The 20,783-nt window shown below is 41.7% G+C and overlaps 2 protein-coding genes across 5 annotated transcripts in view; one reads left to right on the plus strand and one right to left on the minus strand.

Moving 5' to 3' along the window:
- gpat2 (glycerol-3-phosphate acyltransferase 2, mitochondrial) overlaps window positions 1-11,422 on the plus strand; it is a 29,200-nt gene extending 17,778 nt beyond the window's left edge. For both annotated transcript variants that reach the window (XM_062451362.1, XM_062451363.1), the window contains exons 10-22: window positions 467-565; window positions 655-737; window positions 1,806-1,924; window positions 3,261-3,331; window positions 3,520-3,680; window positions 8,150-8,253; window positions 8,331-8,506; window positions 8,643-8,720; window positions 8,811-8,930; window positions 10,123-10,243; window positions 10,307-10,375; window positions 10,485-10,540; window positions 10,884-11,422. In XM_062451362.1, coding sequence (XP_062307346.1) covers window positions 467-565; window positions 655-737; window positions 1,806-1,924; window positions 3,261-3,331; window positions 3,520-3,680; window positions 8,150-8,253; window positions 8,331-8,506; window positions 8,643-8,720; window positions 8,811-8,930; window positions 10,123-10,243; window positions 10,307-10,375; window positions 10,485-10,540; window positions 10,884-11,000 — 1,374 coding nt within the window. In that variant the 3' untranslated portion in view covers window positions 11,001-11,422. The remainder of the gene's footprint in view (window positions 1-466; window positions 566-654; window positions 738-1,805; window positions 1,925-3,260; window positions 3,332-3,519; window positions 3,681-8,149; window positions 8,254-8,330; window positions 8,507-8,642; window positions 8,721-8,810; window positions 8,931-10,122; window positions 10,244-10,306; window positions 10,376-10,484; window positions 10,541-10,883) is intronic.
- A 250-nt stretch (window positions 11,423-11,672) lies between these two features.
- The window catches only part of fahd2a (fumarylacetoacetate hydrolase domain containing 2A), a 59,272-nt gene continuing 50,161 nt past the window's right edge, over window positions 11,673-20,783 (minus strand). For 2 of the 3 annotated variants that reach the window (XM_062451368.1, XM_062451367.1), the window contains 4 exons: window positions 18,731-18,893; window positions 16,354-16,462; window positions 16,135-16,222; window positions 11,673-11,961 (listed from right to left, as the gene is read on the minus strand). In XM_062451368.1, the coding sequence (XP_062307352.1) occupies window positions 11,899-11,961; window positions 16,135-16,222; window positions 16,354-16,462; window positions 18,731-18,893 (423 nt within the window). In that variant the 3' untranslated portion in view covers window positions 11,673-11,898. The remainder of the gene's footprint in view (window positions 11,962-16,134; window positions 16,223-16,353; window positions 16,463-18,730; window positions 18,894-20,783) is intronic. The other variant, XR_009928511.1, reaches the window with a different exon arrangement.

Consider the following 20,783-nt stretch of genomic DNA (forward strand, 5'->3'; position numbering starts at 1 on the left):
ATTTGAATTTTGGTAATGCGTCGTGTAGGTCTTAAATTTCGATCTTTATGGTCTTAAAAAGGTCTTAAATTTGACTTACTGAAACCTGCAGAAACCCTGGTAGTGAGAGAAGTTTTACATCACGTTTTTTGGAGTATATAGGACAATTATATATATATATATATATATATATATATATATATATATTTTGTAATTATTTTAGGGGGAGGGAGGTCATTTTTGGGGCCGCCCTGCCAAAATGATGATAGGGGAAACACTGAAGTGTGTGCAAGGTCTGCAGTGAGGTGTGTTTGTGTGCCAGGTGTGTGTGCTGTCTGCAGTGAGATATTTGTGTGTGGTCTGCAGTGAGGTGTGTGTGCGGTTTGCAGTGAAGTGTGTGTGTGTTCCTGGTGTGTGCACAATTTGCCGTGAGGTGTGTGTGTAGGCCTGTAGTGATGTGTGTGCTGTCTGTGTATGTGTGTTGCAGGTGGGTGTTCGGTCTGCAGTGAGGTGTGTGTGGTCAATGCTCCAGGGCAGATACAGAGGCAGTGTCAGGGTCCACTTTTCCCAGCCCTTCTCTTTCCAGGTGAGGAGCCTTTCTCTACAGAACCTTGTAGATTTGTCTTTTTACGTTTTACATCTGATGGTATGGATTGTGTGTATGTGTGTGAGTAGGAGATGTGTGAGTCTGGGAGGTGCAGATTGGATGGAGGGCGTCCCCTACATAATCTGCTGCTTCCTGCCATCCTAGAGAACAGGTAAATCAAATATCAGTTAGTTAAGAGTGAAGGATACACACACTTGCCTGCAAACACACACACACACAAACTACTGATCATCAACACTTTATCCTCCCATCTTAGTATCTTTTGTTACTTGGGCTTCAGGTCCTGTTGTAATATTGGTTTCTTTAGACAAACACAGCTAAGCAGCCTTAAAGATCCCATGACTGTTTTTGCTGTTTTTGGATGCTTTTATATAGGCCTTAGTGGTTACCTAATACTGTATCTGAAGTCTCTTTCCCAAAATTCAGCCTTGGTGCAGAATTACAACCACTACGAGCAGTCCCACAATGAGCTTTCCTCAGGACGTGACGTTTCTGTGTCTAGCTTTAAATGCTATGAGGAAGAAAGAGGCGGGGCTAACTGCCATGCTTTGGTCGTTTGCAAGCCATAATGTCACGCTCGCACGGTTGTAGCTAATTTTTTTCATTGGTGGGCCAAATTCTCTGTGCGGGCAAAGCAGAGAAAGGGGAGGTAACCTTCCCTATTGTGACGTCACAATAGGGGGATTTTCAAAACCGAGTGTTTGAGCTCTCATTTTCTTAAAGGCGGAGAAGAATACCCAGGGCTTGGTTTACACCTATTGAAATTTCTAGCCACTGGGGGACCAAAGGCAGGCTAGGGGAACTCATATTAATGTTAAATAACCTCCTAAAGTGAACATGTCATGGGACCTTGAATAATGCTCTCACACTGAAGTTCCACTTAAGCCTTGAGTATACCTCTACATACACATTCTTGCTTATGCGATGCAAATTTTGCATTTGATAGACCGGAACCCATTAACCAGAAACCATTAACTAGTAAATTTGTAAGAAAAAAACTCTGCCCTCACACACGTATGCTCATGCTTATGCATACACGCTGAGGTTCCGGGGAGGGTGTATCCCAGCAGTCCAACTTTGAGAAGTAATTTGTATTCACACACTCGTGGACAATTGATCAGCTTCACAGAGGTCACAGTGGGAGCTCAGCACCACTTAATATACTTTCTCTTCTCTCTCCTTCGTTCCTCCCTCCCTCCTTTCTGTGCAATCCATCCAGAAAGGAATCCATATTTGGTCAGAGGAAGTTGTTGTGGGTCCTTCCTCCTCAGTACATGCCTGAGTTGAGCCAATCAGAGCGAGAGGTGGGCATGACCCTCACCCTCCACCTCTTGTACTGTAAGTCTGCAAGGTTTGATACTCTCTCTTTCTCTTCCCCCCCTCTCTCTTTCCCTTCACTTTCAATCCCCTCTCCCTCTCTTTGTTCCCTCTCTCTGATATGTGTGCTATCTCCAGTGAGGTGTATGTGTCATTGTGTGTTCCAGGTGTATGTGCTGTCTGCAGTGAGGTGTGTGTGTATGTGTGGTCTGCAGTGAGGTGTGTGTCTACAGTGCTTGGATGTGTCTGTACAGTGCGTAGATGTCTGTGCTGTCTGCTGTGATGCGTGTTCCAGGAGTGTCAGGGTTCTTCCTGCATTGAAAAGACTAAAGGCCGAATTATACTACTCCGACTCCGTTGCGGACAGACAGACGGACAGAGTCGGACGGATTCGTTGAATTTATAGTACTCCGAAGGCTGTGGGTGCTGAAAACAATTCACCGCCAGAAGAGTAGGTGGCACTGCACTGCGATGCTAGCTAGGTTATCGAAAAGTCTGAGCAAATGTACAAATTAGCCGTTTCATCAATAAAATAAGCACATTTTCAGCAACTACACTGCCCATTTCTCGTCACATTTGAATTCAGATGCTGATTTACATGTACTGTTTAGCTGAAATATGAATTGTAAAAACTTACAGCAATGGCGGTCAAAGGATTCTGTTCGTCTTGTTTGTCACGGCAACCCCGCCCTTGCCCCTGACGCAAGCGGTTCTTAATACGGACCAATCACAGCCAAGGGGTATCCGTAAAATGACGGACGGACAGACGGATAGTCAGGAAAATCAGGAGGTGCACGTAGAGCTCTCCAAGGGGCTCGGAGAGGGCGTTCCACGTCGGAGAGGGCGTTCCCTGTGTCCGTGTCCGTGAAAACTGAGTAGTATAAATCGGCCTTAAGGCGGCCAGCCTAAGGCTTTTCTAACACCGCGTTCTAGCAGAAATGGCGCAAACACACGACCCACCACTTAAGCCTATTTTTGAGCCAGGAAAAGTGTGTGCTGTCTGCAGTGCAGTGTGTGTGTTCCAGGTGTGTCTGTTGTCTGTAGTGACCTCACTAGTGTGTTCCAAGTGTGTCCAGTGTATGCGTTGTTTGCAGTGAGGTGTCTGTGTGTGGTCCTGTGTGTACTCCCCCTCCTGACCATCCCTGATACCCTCCACAAAAGCAGTGTCATCAGAGGTCAACAGGAAGGGGGACAGTATACATTATCTTTCTTTTCCCCCTTTCTCTCTTTCCTATTGCTTTCTTTCCCCTCTCCCTCTTTTCTTCCTTTCTTACCCTCTTTTAATCCCTGATCTGCTCAATCTATGCCATGTGTATCCTGTACAGAGTAGATGTAAACATTTGTTTCCTGTCAATAGCTACTACTTCCTGTATGGCTTTGATGTGCACCAGCCTAATGTCCTGTCTTCTGCTGCACAGACACCGCAAGGTACCACTCTGTGTGTGTATGTGTCCAGGGTGTGTGTGTCTAAGCAGTGAGTGTTTGGGGACCTTGTCTTGGGTATGGGTGAGAGTGAGGGTCTTGGAGAGAATGAATGTGGGTGAGTGTAAGAGTGAGAAAGCGGGTCTGGTTGAAGGTGAGGGCTAAACATTGTGCCCCCCTTTCCCCCCCTTCAGGGAGTTAGTGTGGAGACTCTGTGTCGGGACCTGGTCTGGCTCATTGAGGAGGTCCTGTTTAGGAACAAGGATGTGGGCTTTGGGGGAAGTCTGGTCCATGTGGTCCACCATGCACTTACTCTGCTCCAACCCTGCCTGCTCCTCACCAACTTTCCCTCCAGGTACGCCTGGGTGTGTGTGTTTGTATATGTGATAGCATTTAGTGTGCTGTATACTTCAATTCAGTCAAGTCCCTCACATTTTCAGCTAACTTTTTATTGGAATGGAAATGGGTTTGACTTTGGCGGAGTGGTTCTATCTAAGGGGAAAACTCCCTGCCTTTGATCAGCTAACATAGCACAAGTATATACAATAACAAGTCAAGAACTGTAGAAAATAAATGCCTCAGTGGACAGGAAATCACATCCAACTTAGTGTTTTGCCATTTGAACAAGAAATGTTATGGGTGTAGCACAGAGAGGAACTGATCAGCAAATAACCTCAGTAAAGGTTCTCTCAACTTCCTAAAGTTGAGAGAAGAATAGAAAAACCTCAAGAGAAGTTTAGTGAGGGATCCCCTCCTCCAAAGATGGTTGGTAAGGCAAAAATATGCAGACTGTACTTGGAGACCATTTTTCCAGTAGATTGAAACACATTTCACAACATAGTTTGGCATTTAAGAACGTCCAGTAGAAAAGATACAGAAAGACCATATGGAGGAGGAGTGGAGGGTGGCAGCAATTGCACAATTTGCAGGTATATAGCTAGCAATGTATGAATAGTAAGAATGTGTGTCCTGTTCCGACAATGCATGCAGTATCTGTCGCCTAAAGAGGAAGACTTATGACCTTAAATTAACACAACTGCAGGGATTGTGTGAGTCTGATGTCAGCTGATGACAGGATGGGCAGCACCAGTGCCATATCAGAACTTGCTTTGTCCAAATATCGCAATGGAAATAGAATGGGAAATCTCTCTGCCTTGGAGTAGCTAGCATAGTACACATGCATACAATAACAAGGCAGGGAGCATATATATAAATATATATTTATATTGGATATAAATCCTCCAAAATACAAACCACACACCAGAGAAGTATTCTACGTGGAAAGGATCTTATTATGTCCCACTGGGTTACTAATGAAGAAAATAAGGTGCTTTCAGAATATTCTCAAGGTCATGTTAGCATTATGTGATTGTGTATTCTCTGTGTATCAGGGCACTACACTGCGACCGAAATGGTCGCATTTGCGACCTTTTGACATGCCATTGCGACCGTAATTTTTAATGGGTCGCAAATGTATCATATTTTGTGCTTACCTTAGGTTTGCTATGCTATGATTTATTATGAGCATTTATTAAAACAGTAATGTGTGTTTTAAGAACACGTTTTAAAACGTGCTCTGAGCATTAGGGCTGTCCCCGACTAAGATTTTCTTTGGTCGACCAAGACTCGACTAAACACTTTTTAAACTTTTTTTTTTCTATCAATGTCACAATGTTTTTCATCAAACCCTTTTGTGTGATGTTTTACCTCACTAGATAATATGAAAGAAATACATACGTAAGAAGGGAGATTGACAACTAGACAAACATAAATGTACAAACATTTTCCCGATCTGACTCAATGTAGCTGCTGGACATTCCAGCTATAAAATAAGCTAATTACTAATAATAAGTCTCGTGTCACCAGTCTTGTTACCGAATGCCGATATAATACAAAATGCCTGATTGGTTATTATGTATTATCTCTTACAATGTACTACAAATTAAAAATATTGTTTGTTTAACATGCAAATCATCAGAGCGCGCTGATCACTGCCTGAAAACGTGCAGCATGCGAACTTAAGTAGAAGCTGAGTGGGGAACGGTGCAACAGAGAGAGATTTTGTTGTCTTGGCCGGAGAAGATAATGTCAATCGATTTGGATGTGATTCTTATAATAGGCATATTCATTTTTCAACCCAGTGCGTTAGCATGAGCGAAGTAGGCCTAGGCCAACTTACGTTTTTCAGGTGGTAGGCTATATAGCCCGACCGATAAAGGATTTTTAAGGCCGATACCGATCCAAATATTTGGTGATTTAAAAATCCGATATTCCGATATCGGCCGATATAAAAAAAAAAATAAAATCCAGAAACACGTAACAAAACAAACTGATTTCCCTAACAGTAGTTATTTGTAGTTTACATTTAGTCACTTTTAGCAGAAGTTCTTATCCAGAGCGACTAAGTACAGGGACATTCCCCGAGGCAAGTAGGGTTAAGTGCCTTCCCAAGGACACAACGTCATTTGACATGGCCGGGAATTGAACCAGCAACCTTCTGATTAATAGCCCGATTCCCTAACTGCTCAGCCATCTGACTCCTGTTATTATTATATTACTAAAATAATATGTTAATGCAGTTTCTGATGTATAAAAATACAAACTTAAGATATGAAACTTAAAGTCCTTTAAAAAAACATTAATATTCATTTATTGGCCATTATAAATGCCGATACCGATAGTTTGGAAAATGCCCAATATCGGCCGATAATATCGGCCCGCCGATATATCGGTTGGGCTCTAGTAGGCTACATCATATTCGACGTTGAACTATGAAAAATAAACTGTTGTTGGCAGAGTTTGCATTCAACGTTTTTCGAGTCACCCGGTACTTTGTAAATGTAAATGTACTTTAATGAAATTCTGCCATACCACAAATTTCTTTGCCATTTTGACTAATAACACCGACAAAGTAGGCTATGGCAGAGTTTGTAGTTCGGCAGCCAATTGTGCTTGTGCCGTGTGCAAAAAAAACCAAAACAAAGCGCAGATTAACGAAAGGGAAAACAATAACACCTTTTCTTTTAAATTATATATTTTTAGAGTTGCTTTATTTGTCTTAAATAATATAGTCTACAACTTCTGTAGAACATTTCTTTAATTCAGCAATGGTGACACAAGCGGGAATCAGATCTCACACTGCCATATGGCAGCTTGACTAAAAAAATCATATCGCACAGCATATTGACCAGAAAATCGACTAGTCGACTGAGTGGGGACAGCCCTACTATTCCCACCTCCATACCCAGGCGCTTAGCGAGGAGCAAATAGGCAGATATGAACACATTTTGTCAATGTCAGTGGATCAGCAGCCTAACGGCGAAGCCTCACAATACGCATTGAATCTGGATGGCATCAAGTCATCTTGACAAATCGTTTGCTTGTGGACGAATTGATTGATATTTATCAACTTGGACCGACCCAAGTGAAAATATTCAAATTTCACAGGTGATGCTACTCCACCTAAAACTGCTAGCCAGTAACATATTACAATAAAACCCAGGGAGTTTCAAAATGCAGATATGTAGGGCTATTGGTTATCCTACTCATCGTAGGCTAACCTAAAATATTGATGAAATGAATCTAATTAAATGTATTCCACTTGTTTCTGGATTGTGGAAATAAAAACTGAGTACATATTTAGGTGCAATGCTTTATATTTCATTGTGTCATGGATCATCCTAAGAGGATAATTGCCAATGTGATGTCAGTGTCTATGCTCATGACCTTCAATTACAGTTTTTTTCAAATGCTTACACACAAATTCCTTACTTTGTACACAATTTCTGAAACTGAGACTCAAACACCAGAACCACACCTCAAATCTGCAAAACCATACGCACATTTTTGGCCTTAGACTCAGTTTTCAATTTCATAAAACACTTTTTGCAAAACACAACACACAATTCTCCACTTAACACACACAATTCCAACTAAATGATAACAGGTATGCAACAATCTACTGTAATGTACGCATGTTCTAATGTACATATAATAGCTGTTTCAGCACAACACACGGTATACTATACACAAACATATATTTTAGCATCCATTGACTGCAGTGCACTGCATGATTGGTCACAGTCTGGTGGATTACTGTATCATACCGTGCAACAGTACAGTGACTGTAAGAAGACATTCTGACAATATTGTAGAAAATAGTATATATTACTGTATGCTACAGTTCATGGCACACACACACCATTCCGTAATCAATTTTTCAAAATTAGGTTTGGTTTCTGTCCTACTACACTCTTTCTTTCGTACTGTATAATACTGTATTCACAACCACAAATGCTTACAGTAAAAAAATAAGTTCGGTTTCAATCTTGTTTTCGTGTTTACCATGAATTATTCGGCAAGATTTCAATCTTGTACAGAAATGTACATAGGAGCTCATGAAAGAAGAGCTTTAGGTTTTGAATAACTGTGTGTATATGATATATCCAAAAATGTAATATAATGGTAAAAGTGTTTGCAACATGAGACAAATGTTTGCTTTTGAGACGTGTTTGTGATATTTTGAATGCAGTGCTTCATTTTGCAAGAGAAGCGAGGCATTTTGCATTTTGTGTGTGCAGTTCTTGGATTTGTGTGTTAAGTTTTGAAAGAAAGAGGACAAGTAAAAAAAAATGTGTGTAAGCATCTGAAAAAAACTAACACCTGCAGGGATTGTGTGAGTCTGATGACGCAATGCGCAGTTTGCGTGCCATGCTTGAACAAGCTTTGCCCATTTACATTCAAATGTTTGTCTTTCTCCCTCTTATCCCTCTCCTCCTTGTTCTCATTCCTCCCCTACTTCTCCTCCTTCATTTCTCCATCTAGGAAAAACCCCCTCATCACCCCTCACCCCTCCCTCTCCACAACCCTCACCTTGACCTTCTATGCCCAGAAGGTCACAGCAACCTTCATCCTGGAGGCAGTTGGAGGTGAAAAGGACTTATTGCTTCTTTAACAAATATCTCAAGGCCCCCACAAAACCAATTGAATAAACTTGTGTCTTTAGCATGTGCAGTGTCGGCCATGCTGTCGGAGGTGGCAGGCAGTGAGATGGGCTTTGGGTCTGGGGAGAAAGGTCAAGAAGTCGGAGAGGATCTGGAGTTTGACGTGGTGCTTTGCCAAGAAGAGCTGACAGAGAGGGCTCTGCAGCTCTGTCTCCTACTGCCACCTGGGCTGCTGCCTGTGAGTGGACACACACTCTGTCTCGACATAAGAACAAGACAAAGTTGAGCAGCATGGTGTCTTAGTGTCTCTTTCTCAAATAGAAATACTATTCCTTTATATCTGTCACTCTCTATCCCTCTGTCTCTATCTTCAGCCTTGTCAGTCTACTCATAGTTTTGCTCTGGATGCAGTTGACAGTCTGGTGCGTTGTGGAATCCTTGTTATGGAGGAGGTAAGACATAGACACACACTCTCTCACACACACACACAGAAAACTCAACATCAGCATGTTGCTGGTGCATGCTCCCTTCTTTGTGATTAGGTTCCCAGAGACACACCTCTGTGTGACTTCTGGACCAAGCGGAGTCCTCAGACCTGGAGCTCCTCAGACAACCCTGACAGCGACTCTGACCATGAGGAGCAGGACTCTCGCTCATACAAGGTACTCACACACACATGCAGCTTTACACACACAGGCTTCAAGATAAGCACTCACATGCTTCTACAGGGTAGTCACACGCTCTTACAAGATGCAAACACACTCACAAGGTGTACACGCGCATACATGCTCCTACAACCTAATAGACACACAAACATGCACTTCTACAAGGTACAGTACACAAACACACTCATACAAGGTACACACACAAACGCTCCTATATGGTACACACACTCAGACTTCTACAAGTTCATACACACGCCCCGACAAGGTACACGCGCTCCTACATGGTACCCATGTAATGTGTTTTGTTTCAAGAATCAATGGAATGCTGCTACAAGGTACACAAAGATACACATGCGCTCCTACAAGGTACTGTACACATAAACACTCTCCTAGAAGGTACACATGCACACGCTCCTACAAGGTGCACATACAGACATATACTTCTACATGGCACACAAACACTCATGCTTCTACACAAACATACAATGTACTCACTCCCTTCTGCATGGTGTACACACACTCATGCTCCTACAAGGTACACACACATGGTACTTACACACTCTCCTACCAGGTTTAGTGAAAAATATGTACTATGTCTTCAACCAATTCTCAGTTTGAAACAGCACTGAAACTCGGCAAAGTTTAATGCAAAGTGTTTATTAGAATTCAGAGTGACAGAGATTACAACAAACGTGAGCAAAATCCCGGGATCAGACTGGATTTTTTTCTACGGACATTTCTCATATATTTTCCCAATTATTTTATGATGTTCTGCAATTGGTACAATACTTGTTGGTCACCGAATGCATTATGTATTCTTACCCTGCTGGTTTCCTTGTCCTAGGAGATTCAGATCAGGTGCTTTTTGCATAGAAAACTCTCATTGTTAGGCCTGCTCTGGCCTTGAAGGCCAGCTGCTAGGTTCTGGGCATAGGGCCATAAATGACACACTCAGCCCTTAATCCAGATCTTTACATTTTGGGCTTAATATGTTTTAGTGGCAATAATAATCAGTCAACAGCTTTGCATCTGGTTTTCAGTAATATAGCATATGCTAAAAAGGTGATTAAGAGTTTCATTTTAAATCATATAAATCCATAATCATTACCCATTTTCATTCACAGTATGTTTTTTTCCACAACAAATGTGCCTGTGCTTAAGCATAATATCCTTCTCCACTCCTCCCTAGGTCAGCCAGCCCTCTCAGTGTCCAGAGATGCTGTTTTTCCTCTGCAGTCTGCTGTCTGGCCAGCTGAGGGCGCTTTGCTGGGCCACAGAGGGACTGCACCTCCTGTACACACCTCTACCAGGTGAGCTGTGTGGTTTTGGATTTGTGTGTGTTAGTGTGTGTTAAACATGTCTGTTTTTTCCAGAGCCAGTGTGTTTGACTCGGGTACATTCCCATCTGTGTGAAACAGCCGAGAGAGTGAGAAATCACTACGGTGAGGCCACACACATACACACAGAATGACATTAGATCACTCTGACATTGAGCTAAAGGAAATACTTACTGCATTATTTCAAGATGTGTGTCTTTTCCTTTTCCTACAGAGTGCTGCTCAGAGGAAGTGGCATGCACCACAGTCAGAACACTGATATACCTTGGGGTGAGTCATGATGTGAATGGGAAAGAGACAGCAAAAGTGAAGACTAGAGGGCGCCAGTGGTTCACCGAACCAATGCGTGAACCAATGCGTGCACCAATGTAGGCTGAGGCCTTGCACCGGCCTGGGTTTGAATCCGGCCTAGGCCCTTAACTGCATACCTTCCCCTCTCTCCCTCTACCCCAATTTCCTGTCCTCTCCAAAAATTCAGTTTCTGTCATAAATAATCATTTTTAAAAAGCCAGAAATGCCACCAACAATATATCCCCCCCAAAAAAGTGAAGACTAGAGCTCAGGCGTGTGACATGGCTTTCTTTTATTGTATTCAATGTGTGTGTGTGACCAGGTCCTGGAGGAGCAGCTCCAGGGAGGGAGAGTGTTCCTCAGGGTCAGTCTTCTCTTCCAGCAACTGGACAACCAGCAACAACTGCAACGCTTTATCTCACAGTACCTGTTTGACTAACTCCCACACACACCACTCTCACATAAGTTCATATGTACTGTGTACCACTAACTGATAGATATGAACCATAAAGACATGTGTTTATTATTGTCTCTGTTTACCTCAAGCGTTCCCGCTTTGGACCAGAAGGGGTTGTTGTCCCATAGTTCCAGCATCATGATAGTATAGAGGGGCCTGGTTACATTACTAATCAAACTTTCAGTTCAATATTGAAACAGAAAATGTCAATACTGTGGAGCAATACTGTGGTCTGAGTATCCATGCAGAGAAGGGCCGTTCCTGATGAATGATGCTTTCATTTCCTCATAATTGGACCCAAGAAATGTTTGAAAAGTGATTTAAGTTTTGTAAACAGTGTTGTGTGTTCGGTTTATCTTGTTGTGATACCGTGTTCAACTTTGATTAAAATCAGTTTTCATCCAGTGAATGTCATGTTCAGTCAGTCATCCTTTAGCCCTCATTCCTGGAGGTTTATTTGTTCCAGGGGAGGGTTAGGGTTGATCAGGGTTAGGGTTTGGGAGGAAGGTATGAGAGATGACTGGACCTTTTCTCAGTTTATCACTAGTCCTGTTGGACTGGCAGATTGGAATGTTTCCTACAACAGTGGGTTTACTCTGAAACACCACTACCATCTAGTGTTGCTCTGAAGTACACACACATGCACACACCATATCAATTCATACATACAATGATGAAATATTTAATCATTCAAACTATAATTGTTTCAAAGAATAATTAGCTGTTTTCTAAAGACAATACTGCATCTGTCACCTCTGTTGTTACAGGATGAGGTGGGCCAGTTGCTTCACTTGTCATCTGACTTAGTGGTATTTAGCGTCACAAAAGAGCTTAATCAGCCTCGCAATCAATGCTGTCTGACGATGGACTCCAATCAGTGTCAGACCACGGTGTTCCGTATTGCCCCCACCTGGTCGATCTGACACTCAACCACATCTCCTTTCTAGAACACAGAACACAAAATAACTGATTATAGCCATTTTTGTCTTCTCTTTTTTCTTTCTCAGGTCTGCTCTAGAAAACAAAGACAAACATGGGCATGTGTATAATCATCATTATATTTTTTTCAGTACAACCCAGGGGTGTATTCCAGAAAGTGGATTTAACAAATTGTGAACCTAACCCTGAACTCCGAGTAGATTTACCCTTAAATGGAAAACTGACCGGCAACCTTCTGATTAATAGCCCGATTCCCTAACTGCTCAGCCATCTGACCCACGCACATGAAATTACAGTGCAATTAAAAAATAATATATATTATGTTAATGGTAATTATACAAATTCGGAGGGGCCCCCAAATCAATTCTGCTTAAGGCCCCATAAAGGCTTGGGCCGGCCCTGTCAGTCACACAGTAACTTAACAAACTTAACACATAGAGAAAGCAGGCGATCTGCCAGCCCAATTTATGAGCGGGCAGAGCGGCCCACCGGGAATTCTCCCGATTCTCCCGATGGCCACTCCGGGCCTGAACACAACCTATTGTAATGGGGAGTCAGGTGGCTGAGCGGTGAGGGAATCGGGCTAGTAATCTGAAGGTTCAATTCCCGGCCGTGCCAAATGTGTCCTTGGGCAAGGCACTTCACCCTACTTGCCTCGGGGGAATGTCCCTGTACTTACTGTAAGTCGCTCTGGATAAGAGCGTCTGCTAAAATGACTAAATGTAATCACACATTTATTGTGGGCGCTTGCATCAGCAAGGCACACATTTCTTATTTTTTATTTATAATTTTCCCACTCTTAAATATTTTTTTACGAAATTCATCCCCCTGGCTATCTTGACACTTAAAGGTCTGACACTTGAGTCATTATGGTACCTCGTGTTGACCAGTAGACTGTGCCACAAAAAGTATTTCCAGTGACAAGGGAAGCAAGTTGTAGGGGGGGGGGGCACATTTCGGCAAGCTCATATCTTCTACTGGTCAACATATATGATATGTGATGATATATGGTCATACATGTTCTTATTTACGTTTTTGGGGGGATTTTCAGTTTGCAGATGCTACTGTTTGAATTGCGATTCCAGCTAAGATACTGCCAGTGACAACGTTGTTAGAAGCTTGTTTCAAAGGGGTTTCTTTACTAATGAAATGCAATATGAGTAAATGCTTAAAAATATCACTAGAAGGAAAAAACTTGAGGGAAAGTTTAAGTCACATGGGTTAGGACCATTTTTACACGAGATTGCCCAATTTCTTCGTTTTCATGCAACCGTTTCAACTATGTGAGGCTGCCACATAGACTATCACCATCCCCTCTTGAAGGGTATGAGAAGAATCACAGGGAAATGAGACAAGAACAATGTTTCATTATACACTTCACTCTTACTATTTTGAAGTGTAAATGAGCAGCAACAAATGTAAACGTGCTAATCTTTGTAATCTTAATAAATAACAAGTATGTATACTTATTTAAACTACCGAAATATTACTTACAATTTAAGTTTAAAAAAACGCACCCATCTGCAACGGACGCAAGCACACCTCACAATTTCCCCAGAAATTGTACCCTTACATTTGACATGATACAAAGTAAATATCGGTTCGTGCCCATTTCAACTTGTAGTAGCAGTAACCCCCAAAAGAATGCTTTTCATCACAGAATGATGATGATGAAGAGACGTTGATTGCTGCTGCCAAGAGGGATGCAGAGAGGCCTACATGTCTGGTAGCTAGCTACTGGTAGTTCTCTCCCTGTGTACTTTTATTTACAGTCTTGTGTGGAATTGTCAGTTTTAACCCTTGTGCTGCCTTCGGGTCACATGACCCAAAGGTTCATAACGAACCACCGTTGTTTACCCAATTTTACCCAATACAAAAACAAATAAAAATAATTTTCTTTTACATTTAGTCATTTAGCAGACGCTCTTATCCAGAGCGACTTACAGTAAGTACAGGGACATTCCCCTGAGGCAAGTAGGGTGAAGTGCCTTGCCCAAGGACACAACATCAGTTGGCATGACCAGGAATCGAACTCGCAACCTTCGGATTACTATCCCAATTCCCTCACCGCTCAGCCACCTGACTCCTTTTAACCTTCACAATGTGGGGGGTCTGAGCCTGACGGTTAAAAGAAAATGCTTCACTTTGTTTTTGTATGCGGTAAAGTTGTCGCAATACGACGGTGGGTCACAATGACTGATGGGTCAGAATGACCCGAAGATAACACAAGGGTTAAATGTATACTGAAGTGATAAGAATTATGAATGGAAAAACTGTTAAACAGAGCATGGATGGGCATTGCCAGGAGGGGGGTCCATCAGCCTGCATAGCTACACACAGTGAGATGTTCAGTTAATGGCAGGTGAATTTTGCATCTAAAACTATGGAATTTAATGTAATCTAATGCAGGCCCGTAGACCGGGGGGGTTCAGGTAAGTGGAACGACAAAAGGTCCAGAATTTAAGTAGTTTTTTTTTACCTCATAATTAAATACAAAATTAGGGGAAAAACTGCAAAAGGGTCCACTTTTGGAGAAAAAAAACCCTCCCCCCTTCCAATAGGCTGGCTACGGACCTGTAATATATTCCCATTTACCAGTAAAGGACTTTTACAAACTGGATCTCAGGAAGCAAGTGCAAAAAACTGACCAAGAGATGGTGTACTTGGGGCAGAAGATTAGGAAGGCTGATCTTGAAATTTATTTTCTGTAACACCAGTTACAGGTGGGTGCATGGTCACAGGTGAATAATGTTGATTGTAGGAATAATATCTAAATACTCATTATTGGATTTCTATTTGTAGGCAATAAAGACCCAATTCAATTTCAATTATTTGTATTTCAGTGCCAAAAAGCATTTGGTCGTTCTTTTTTTCGTAAATATGTAAATATTCTTAATAATATTTCCCCATCTTAATAAAAGTCATTCAATAAATACACTGACATAAATAACAACAACAATAAAGATATTCTCCATAGTCTGTTCTTCTCATGTCATATATCCACTTGGTTGAGCTGCTGACAGTGTTGTATATTATGATAGTTTTCATCCAATCATATTTCAGATAGCTTGTGTTGTCAGGTTCTATGAAATCTGCCTGAGGCCTTCAGAATCAACAGAGCAGGCTCCCGTGCGCGTAAGTGAACGGAGACAGTCAGTTGCGATAGCCAATCAGATCTCGAGTCTGCGACACCAAGGTCAGCAAGAAGGTCTAATGCGGAATTTGACATGTACATGCCCTGTGACATCACAGGACATGTACATGTCAATTGTTTTGCTGTTGCATATTCTCAAAAACAAATGCAAATAATCTGTTTACTTTGATTTTCAATGAATAGTTTGTTTCGTTATCGTCTCGTTGGTGACTTTTATGAAACGGCGACAATGCGCAGTTTATTGCACAAACTTGTTTAAGCTCACATAGCGTACTTTTGGTAGACAAACTTTGTTGACTCATCTCTTAAAATCGCCTTTTATTTTTGAGTTTTGACAGTATCCGTGATCTTAGTTTTCCTAGTCTTAATTGTGCGAGCTTATTGATTTTAAATGCTCCAGAAATTAAGTGTTGCTCGATTAGCCTATATTCAGGTGATGTAATGTGTAAGTGTGATTCTGTATGGATTCTCGAGCCGTGGTGTCATATTGATGGTATTATGAGATGTATTAATTTAGGTAGGACCAAGTATGATGTTACTGAAGGCCTAGGCGTGAAATGCACGGCCCGCCACTGGTTCTGAGTGCACGTCCATGGTGTGTAACATTAGCAGTGTAAGGGCAGAGAATATTTAAATAAAATCAATGATGGAATGTGACGTGAAACGGAATGAAAGCACATCTAAATCGCAGTCTTATAATCCTCTCTCAATTTAAGGCAAAGCGGATTTTTGGAGATCTGTCGGCTGAACCAGTAATGGACAACCCATGTATGCTAACTTTATCAGGCTCAGAAAGTGGGATAGGTAGAAATGCAGATTTCTTTTAAGGAAAACCTGCCAGAAAGCAGGTTAGTTTCACAGAGTCAGTTACCAAGGACACTGACCCACAGTTTGCGTTTGCATTCTCTTTCTAGAACGGAAATACCCAGATTTTGACTCATTTCAGGGTTAACCAACTCAAGATTTTCACTAAACCCTCTCTGGAATACCCCCTGGACAACAAGGTTGGAGAACTAGAATCACCTTAAGAAAGACTGGAGGATTCCGGAACACGCCCACACCTGGGGGGGTGCCAGTTAGAAACACATCACCTGGGGACAAGGTCACAAACCTGACACACACAGACACACCGAACCGTGAAAGAATGTAATCACACAATCATCTATGTCTATCAGCCAAGTTTTTGTTGAAACCCAGGCCACCAGCATACTGTGAAACCCAGGTCCCAGGCCAACAGCTTACTGTGAAACCCAGGCCACCAGCTTCTCTGTCCTGAAGATCATCTGGTCCGTGTTGCTGTCCTGGACCGTTGCTCCATTAACCAGGCAACGGATCCCCAGCATGTGAGGGTCTGACCAGTATAGACATCACAGCATTGTACAGTACAGATGCAGACCTTTGCTGTAAAGAGCTTGAGTACATTTATGATTTTGTCTAAAGTTTCATGTTATCTAAATCCATGTTTCTCAACTGGTGGGTCCAGACCCAAAATTGGGTTGCGAACTGGTGTGCAGAGGGACGTGTGCTTTGGCTCCGTCAAAAAGCCTAACTTTTATTTTAATAAGTTACTGAACCTAGATATTAAAGAATGTTTTATAGGTCATCCTGAGGTCACTCAGCCCCCCACATATTCCGAATGAACCCAAAATAGTCTCAATCATTTGTGCTTCGTTTGTGCTGGTTTGTGCCGTTACAATTGTCGTTTGTGCTGCAGTGGTATTTTGTGCTGCAGGACGTAACCAGCCCCCCCACTTGCTCCAAACTGATTGTAAATAGTCGTAATCCTTTGTGCTGGTTTGTGCTGCAATTATTTTAGTTTGTGCTGCTGTCATTTTTGAGATATTAACCCTCGTGCTGCCTTCGGGTCACATGACCCAAAGGTTCATAACGAACCATCATTGTGTTTACCCAATTTTACCCAATACAAAAACAAATAAAAATACTTTTCTTTTAACCTTCGCAATGTGGGGGGTCTGAGACAGCCCGACGGTTAAAAGAAAATGCTTCACTTTGTTTTTGTATGCGGTAAAGTTGTCGCAATACGACGGTGGGTCACAATGACTGATGGGTCAGAACGACCCGAGGAGAACACAAGGGTTAAAGAATAGGTAAAGGCCAATCTGTTGTCACGCTTCTCCCATGTGCTTTCTTGTAATTGTTAACACTTACGTGAATGCACATGGGAGAAGAGTAACAGCACAAACCAGCACAAACGGAGCACAAACGATTGTGACTATTTACAATCAGTTTGGAGCAAGTGGGGGAGCTGGTGACGTCATTGCCCATAATTAAATGTCTAATATAAAAAATACCACTGCAGCACAAACGACAATTTTAATGGCACAAACCAGCACAAACGAAGCACAAACTATTGAGACTATTTTGGGTTCATTCGGAATATGTGTGGGGGCTGGTGACGTCATCGCCCATAATTAAATGTCTAATATAAAAAATACAGCTGCAGCACAAACAACAATTTTAACGGCACAAACCAGCACAAATGATTGAGACTATGTTGGGTTCATTCGGAATATGTGTGGGGGCTGGTGACGTCATCGCCCATAATTAAATGTCTAATATAAAAAATACAGCTGCAGCACAAACAACAATTTTAACGGCACAAACCAGCACAAATGATTGAGACTATTTTGGGTTCATTCGGAATATGTGTGGGGGCTGGTGACGTCATCGCCCATAATTAAATGTCTAATATAAAAAATACAGCTGCAGCACAAACAACAATTTTAACGGCACAAACCAGCACAAATGATTGAGACTATGTTGGGTTCATTCGGAATATGTGTGGGGGCTGGTGACGTCATCGCCCATAATTAAATGTCTAATATAAAAAATACAGCTGCAGCACAAACAACAATTTTAACGGCACAAACCAGCACAAATGATTGAGACTATGTTGGGTTCATTCGGAATATGTGTGGGGGCTGGTGACGTCATCGCCCATAATTAAATGTCTAATATAAAAAATACAGCTGCAGCACAAACAACAATTTTAACGGCACAAACCAGCACAAATGATTGAGACTATTTTGGGTTCATTCGGAATATGTGTGGGGGCTGGTGACGTCATCGCCCATAATTAAATGTCTAATATAAAAAATACAGCTGCAGCACAAACAACAATTTTAACGGCACAAACCAGCACAAATGATTGAGACTATGTTGGGTTCATTTGGAATATGTGGGGGGCTGAGTGACCTCAGGATATAAAACATATATACCTATAAAACATTCTTTAATATCTAAAAAATGAAAGCAGCACAAACTAAAATAATTGCAGCACATACGGAGCACAAACGATTGAGACTATTTTGAAGATGTTTTGCGTTGGGTGGGGGGCAAACTTCATGCAGTTCGCCCGCATTCTTGATCATAAATGTCAAGGTGTCAATCAAAGCTGCAGCGCACAGGAGCTGTACATGTAGATGTTGTGTATTACTGTACACATATTTTGTGAAATAAATTTTTATGGTTCGGAAATGATATCATTTTGGGGTTGTGACTTAATTGCCAAGGACAAATGTGGGTCCTGAAGTTAGACCAGTTGAGAACCACTGATCTAAATCAAACTATTCTCCCAGTCTTCCTATACTTTTCTTACCTTTCACAGCATCGCTTGTCACTAAAGCAGGGCCGAGAGGACAGAAGCTGTCAAATGTTTTTCCCAGCAACCACTGCTTCCCGTTGCGTTTCATCTGCCAATCACGAGCGGTGACGTCGTTAGCCACGGTGAAGCCTGCCACAAATGACATGGCATCCTCCTCCTTGGGGGGGGATCAAAACAAGATAAAAACATTTATCTTGTTTTGCTAACACAAACTTCAGCTGCCCCTTTACAATATCCAGTGACATCCACAGAAAAAAAGGATGGCAATAAATATATAAATATAGCATCATATGTAGCTGAATCAATTTACCTACATCAATAAATAAATGTACTTATTTCAAAATGACGTTTTTGTAAAGACAACATTTATTTATTTCATGGGACTTTTATTTCCTAATGCCACATTTATTTATTTTTTGAGACTTTTATTTCCTAACGTCACATATATTTCTGTGCTGTATTTATTTCCAATCTCACATGCAAACGAGAGGGGCGTGGTTATCTTCAGACCAATGCAGCTGCACAAGATCAAAGGCAGATAGGGACACCAGAGCCTGTCTAAAGGAGAGCCTGTTCACTCCCTATTAAAGGCCATATGGCAGGTTTATTTTTCCAACGAATTTGCGCCATTTGCTTGTTGGTAATAAACATTTAAACTGTTATCCATTGTATTTGATGTTGTTGGGTCTCACAAACCTGAATAAAATACGAAAAAGTAGCTACTTTTTGCAATGATTCTTCTTTCCCCCACAATGCATTGCATGACGTCACATTGGGGAGACGACCGACCAAAGCCCGCTTAGAGACCACTGAAATCGATTAGAAATAAACACTAGGCTAGTACCAGAGAATGTCTAATATGGTCTCTGCTAGTACCATCAAAACGTGGGACATCTAATCGGAAATGTGTTTACAACGTCGGGGAAAATATTTAATTAGGGATGATCTTGGGGGGATTTCTAGGTGGGACTGGCAAGTTAGCCCATAGCTAGCATGATGTCTTCTATTTCTAGATCTAGATAAGTTTACCGGTAGTACTAGTCTACTTATCTGAACTAAAGCTAACAACATGATTGTCCGGGACAAGTGGATTTTTTTGTAGGGCAAGTGGAAGAGAAATGTACTTGCCCCACTGGACAAGTTTAAAATCAAACAAAATAAAATGCCATGTTACTTGCATTGGCCAACTTGCAAATACTGAGGATAGCCTACCTAACTCAACCAGTTGAGTTAGCCAATGTCGTTAGCGATGCTAGCTAACGTTAGTTTGCTAGCTGTATATATTACATTTACATTACATTTAGTCATTTAGCAGACGCTCTTATCCAGAGCGACTTACAGTAAGTACAGGGACATTCCCCCGAGGCAAGTAGGGTGAAGTGCCTTGCCCAAGGACACAACGTCATGTGGCATGGCCGGGAATCGAACCAGCGACCTTCTGGTTACTAGCCCAATTCTCTAACCGCTCAGCCACCTGACTCCCTATATAACATTTCACTGGGTCTTGCAGCTGTTTGATTGACTGAAATTATTATGAAATGTTATGTCCTACTAGCCATTTGCCTACTTTTGCAAGCCACAGTATTTCCAAGCCCTGATAGTGTAACTGAGAAGACGCAGTAAATAATTCCTCTTTCAAGTAATAAGCCCCCGTTCAAGAGTTGAGCATTAAATTAGCTGCACGGTCTGTGGAGATATTGGGACGAAGCTGCAATACAGTACATAACAGAAAGTGTTTCATTCTGCATAAATTGTGTAAATGTTTAATGTAACAAATAAAAAAATTATAACACCTCAATTGTTATCATTCGTATAATATTACAGCTCATCTTCGTTGGTCAAAGGCACAATCTTTACCCGGACGTGACTTTTGTGCATGGACGAAACGTAAATGTAGGCTACTTGTCCAAAGGACAAGTGCCTCAAAAAGTTAATGTCAGGCCCTGAATGATCACTGTCACTAGATATAAAGAAAACGTTGACTTTCACTCGGTGCTATTCACTGACAGTAAAAAAAATAATTGTACATGTGCACTGCTGTTCGTAG

This window comes from Osmerus eperlanus, chromosome 25 (assembly GCF_963692335.1).
Source record: "Osmerus eperlanus chromosome 25, fOsmEpe2.1, whole genome shotgun sequence".
NCBI lineage: Eukaryota > Metazoa > Chordata > Actinopteri > Osmeriformes > Osmeridae > Osmerus > Osmerus eperlanus.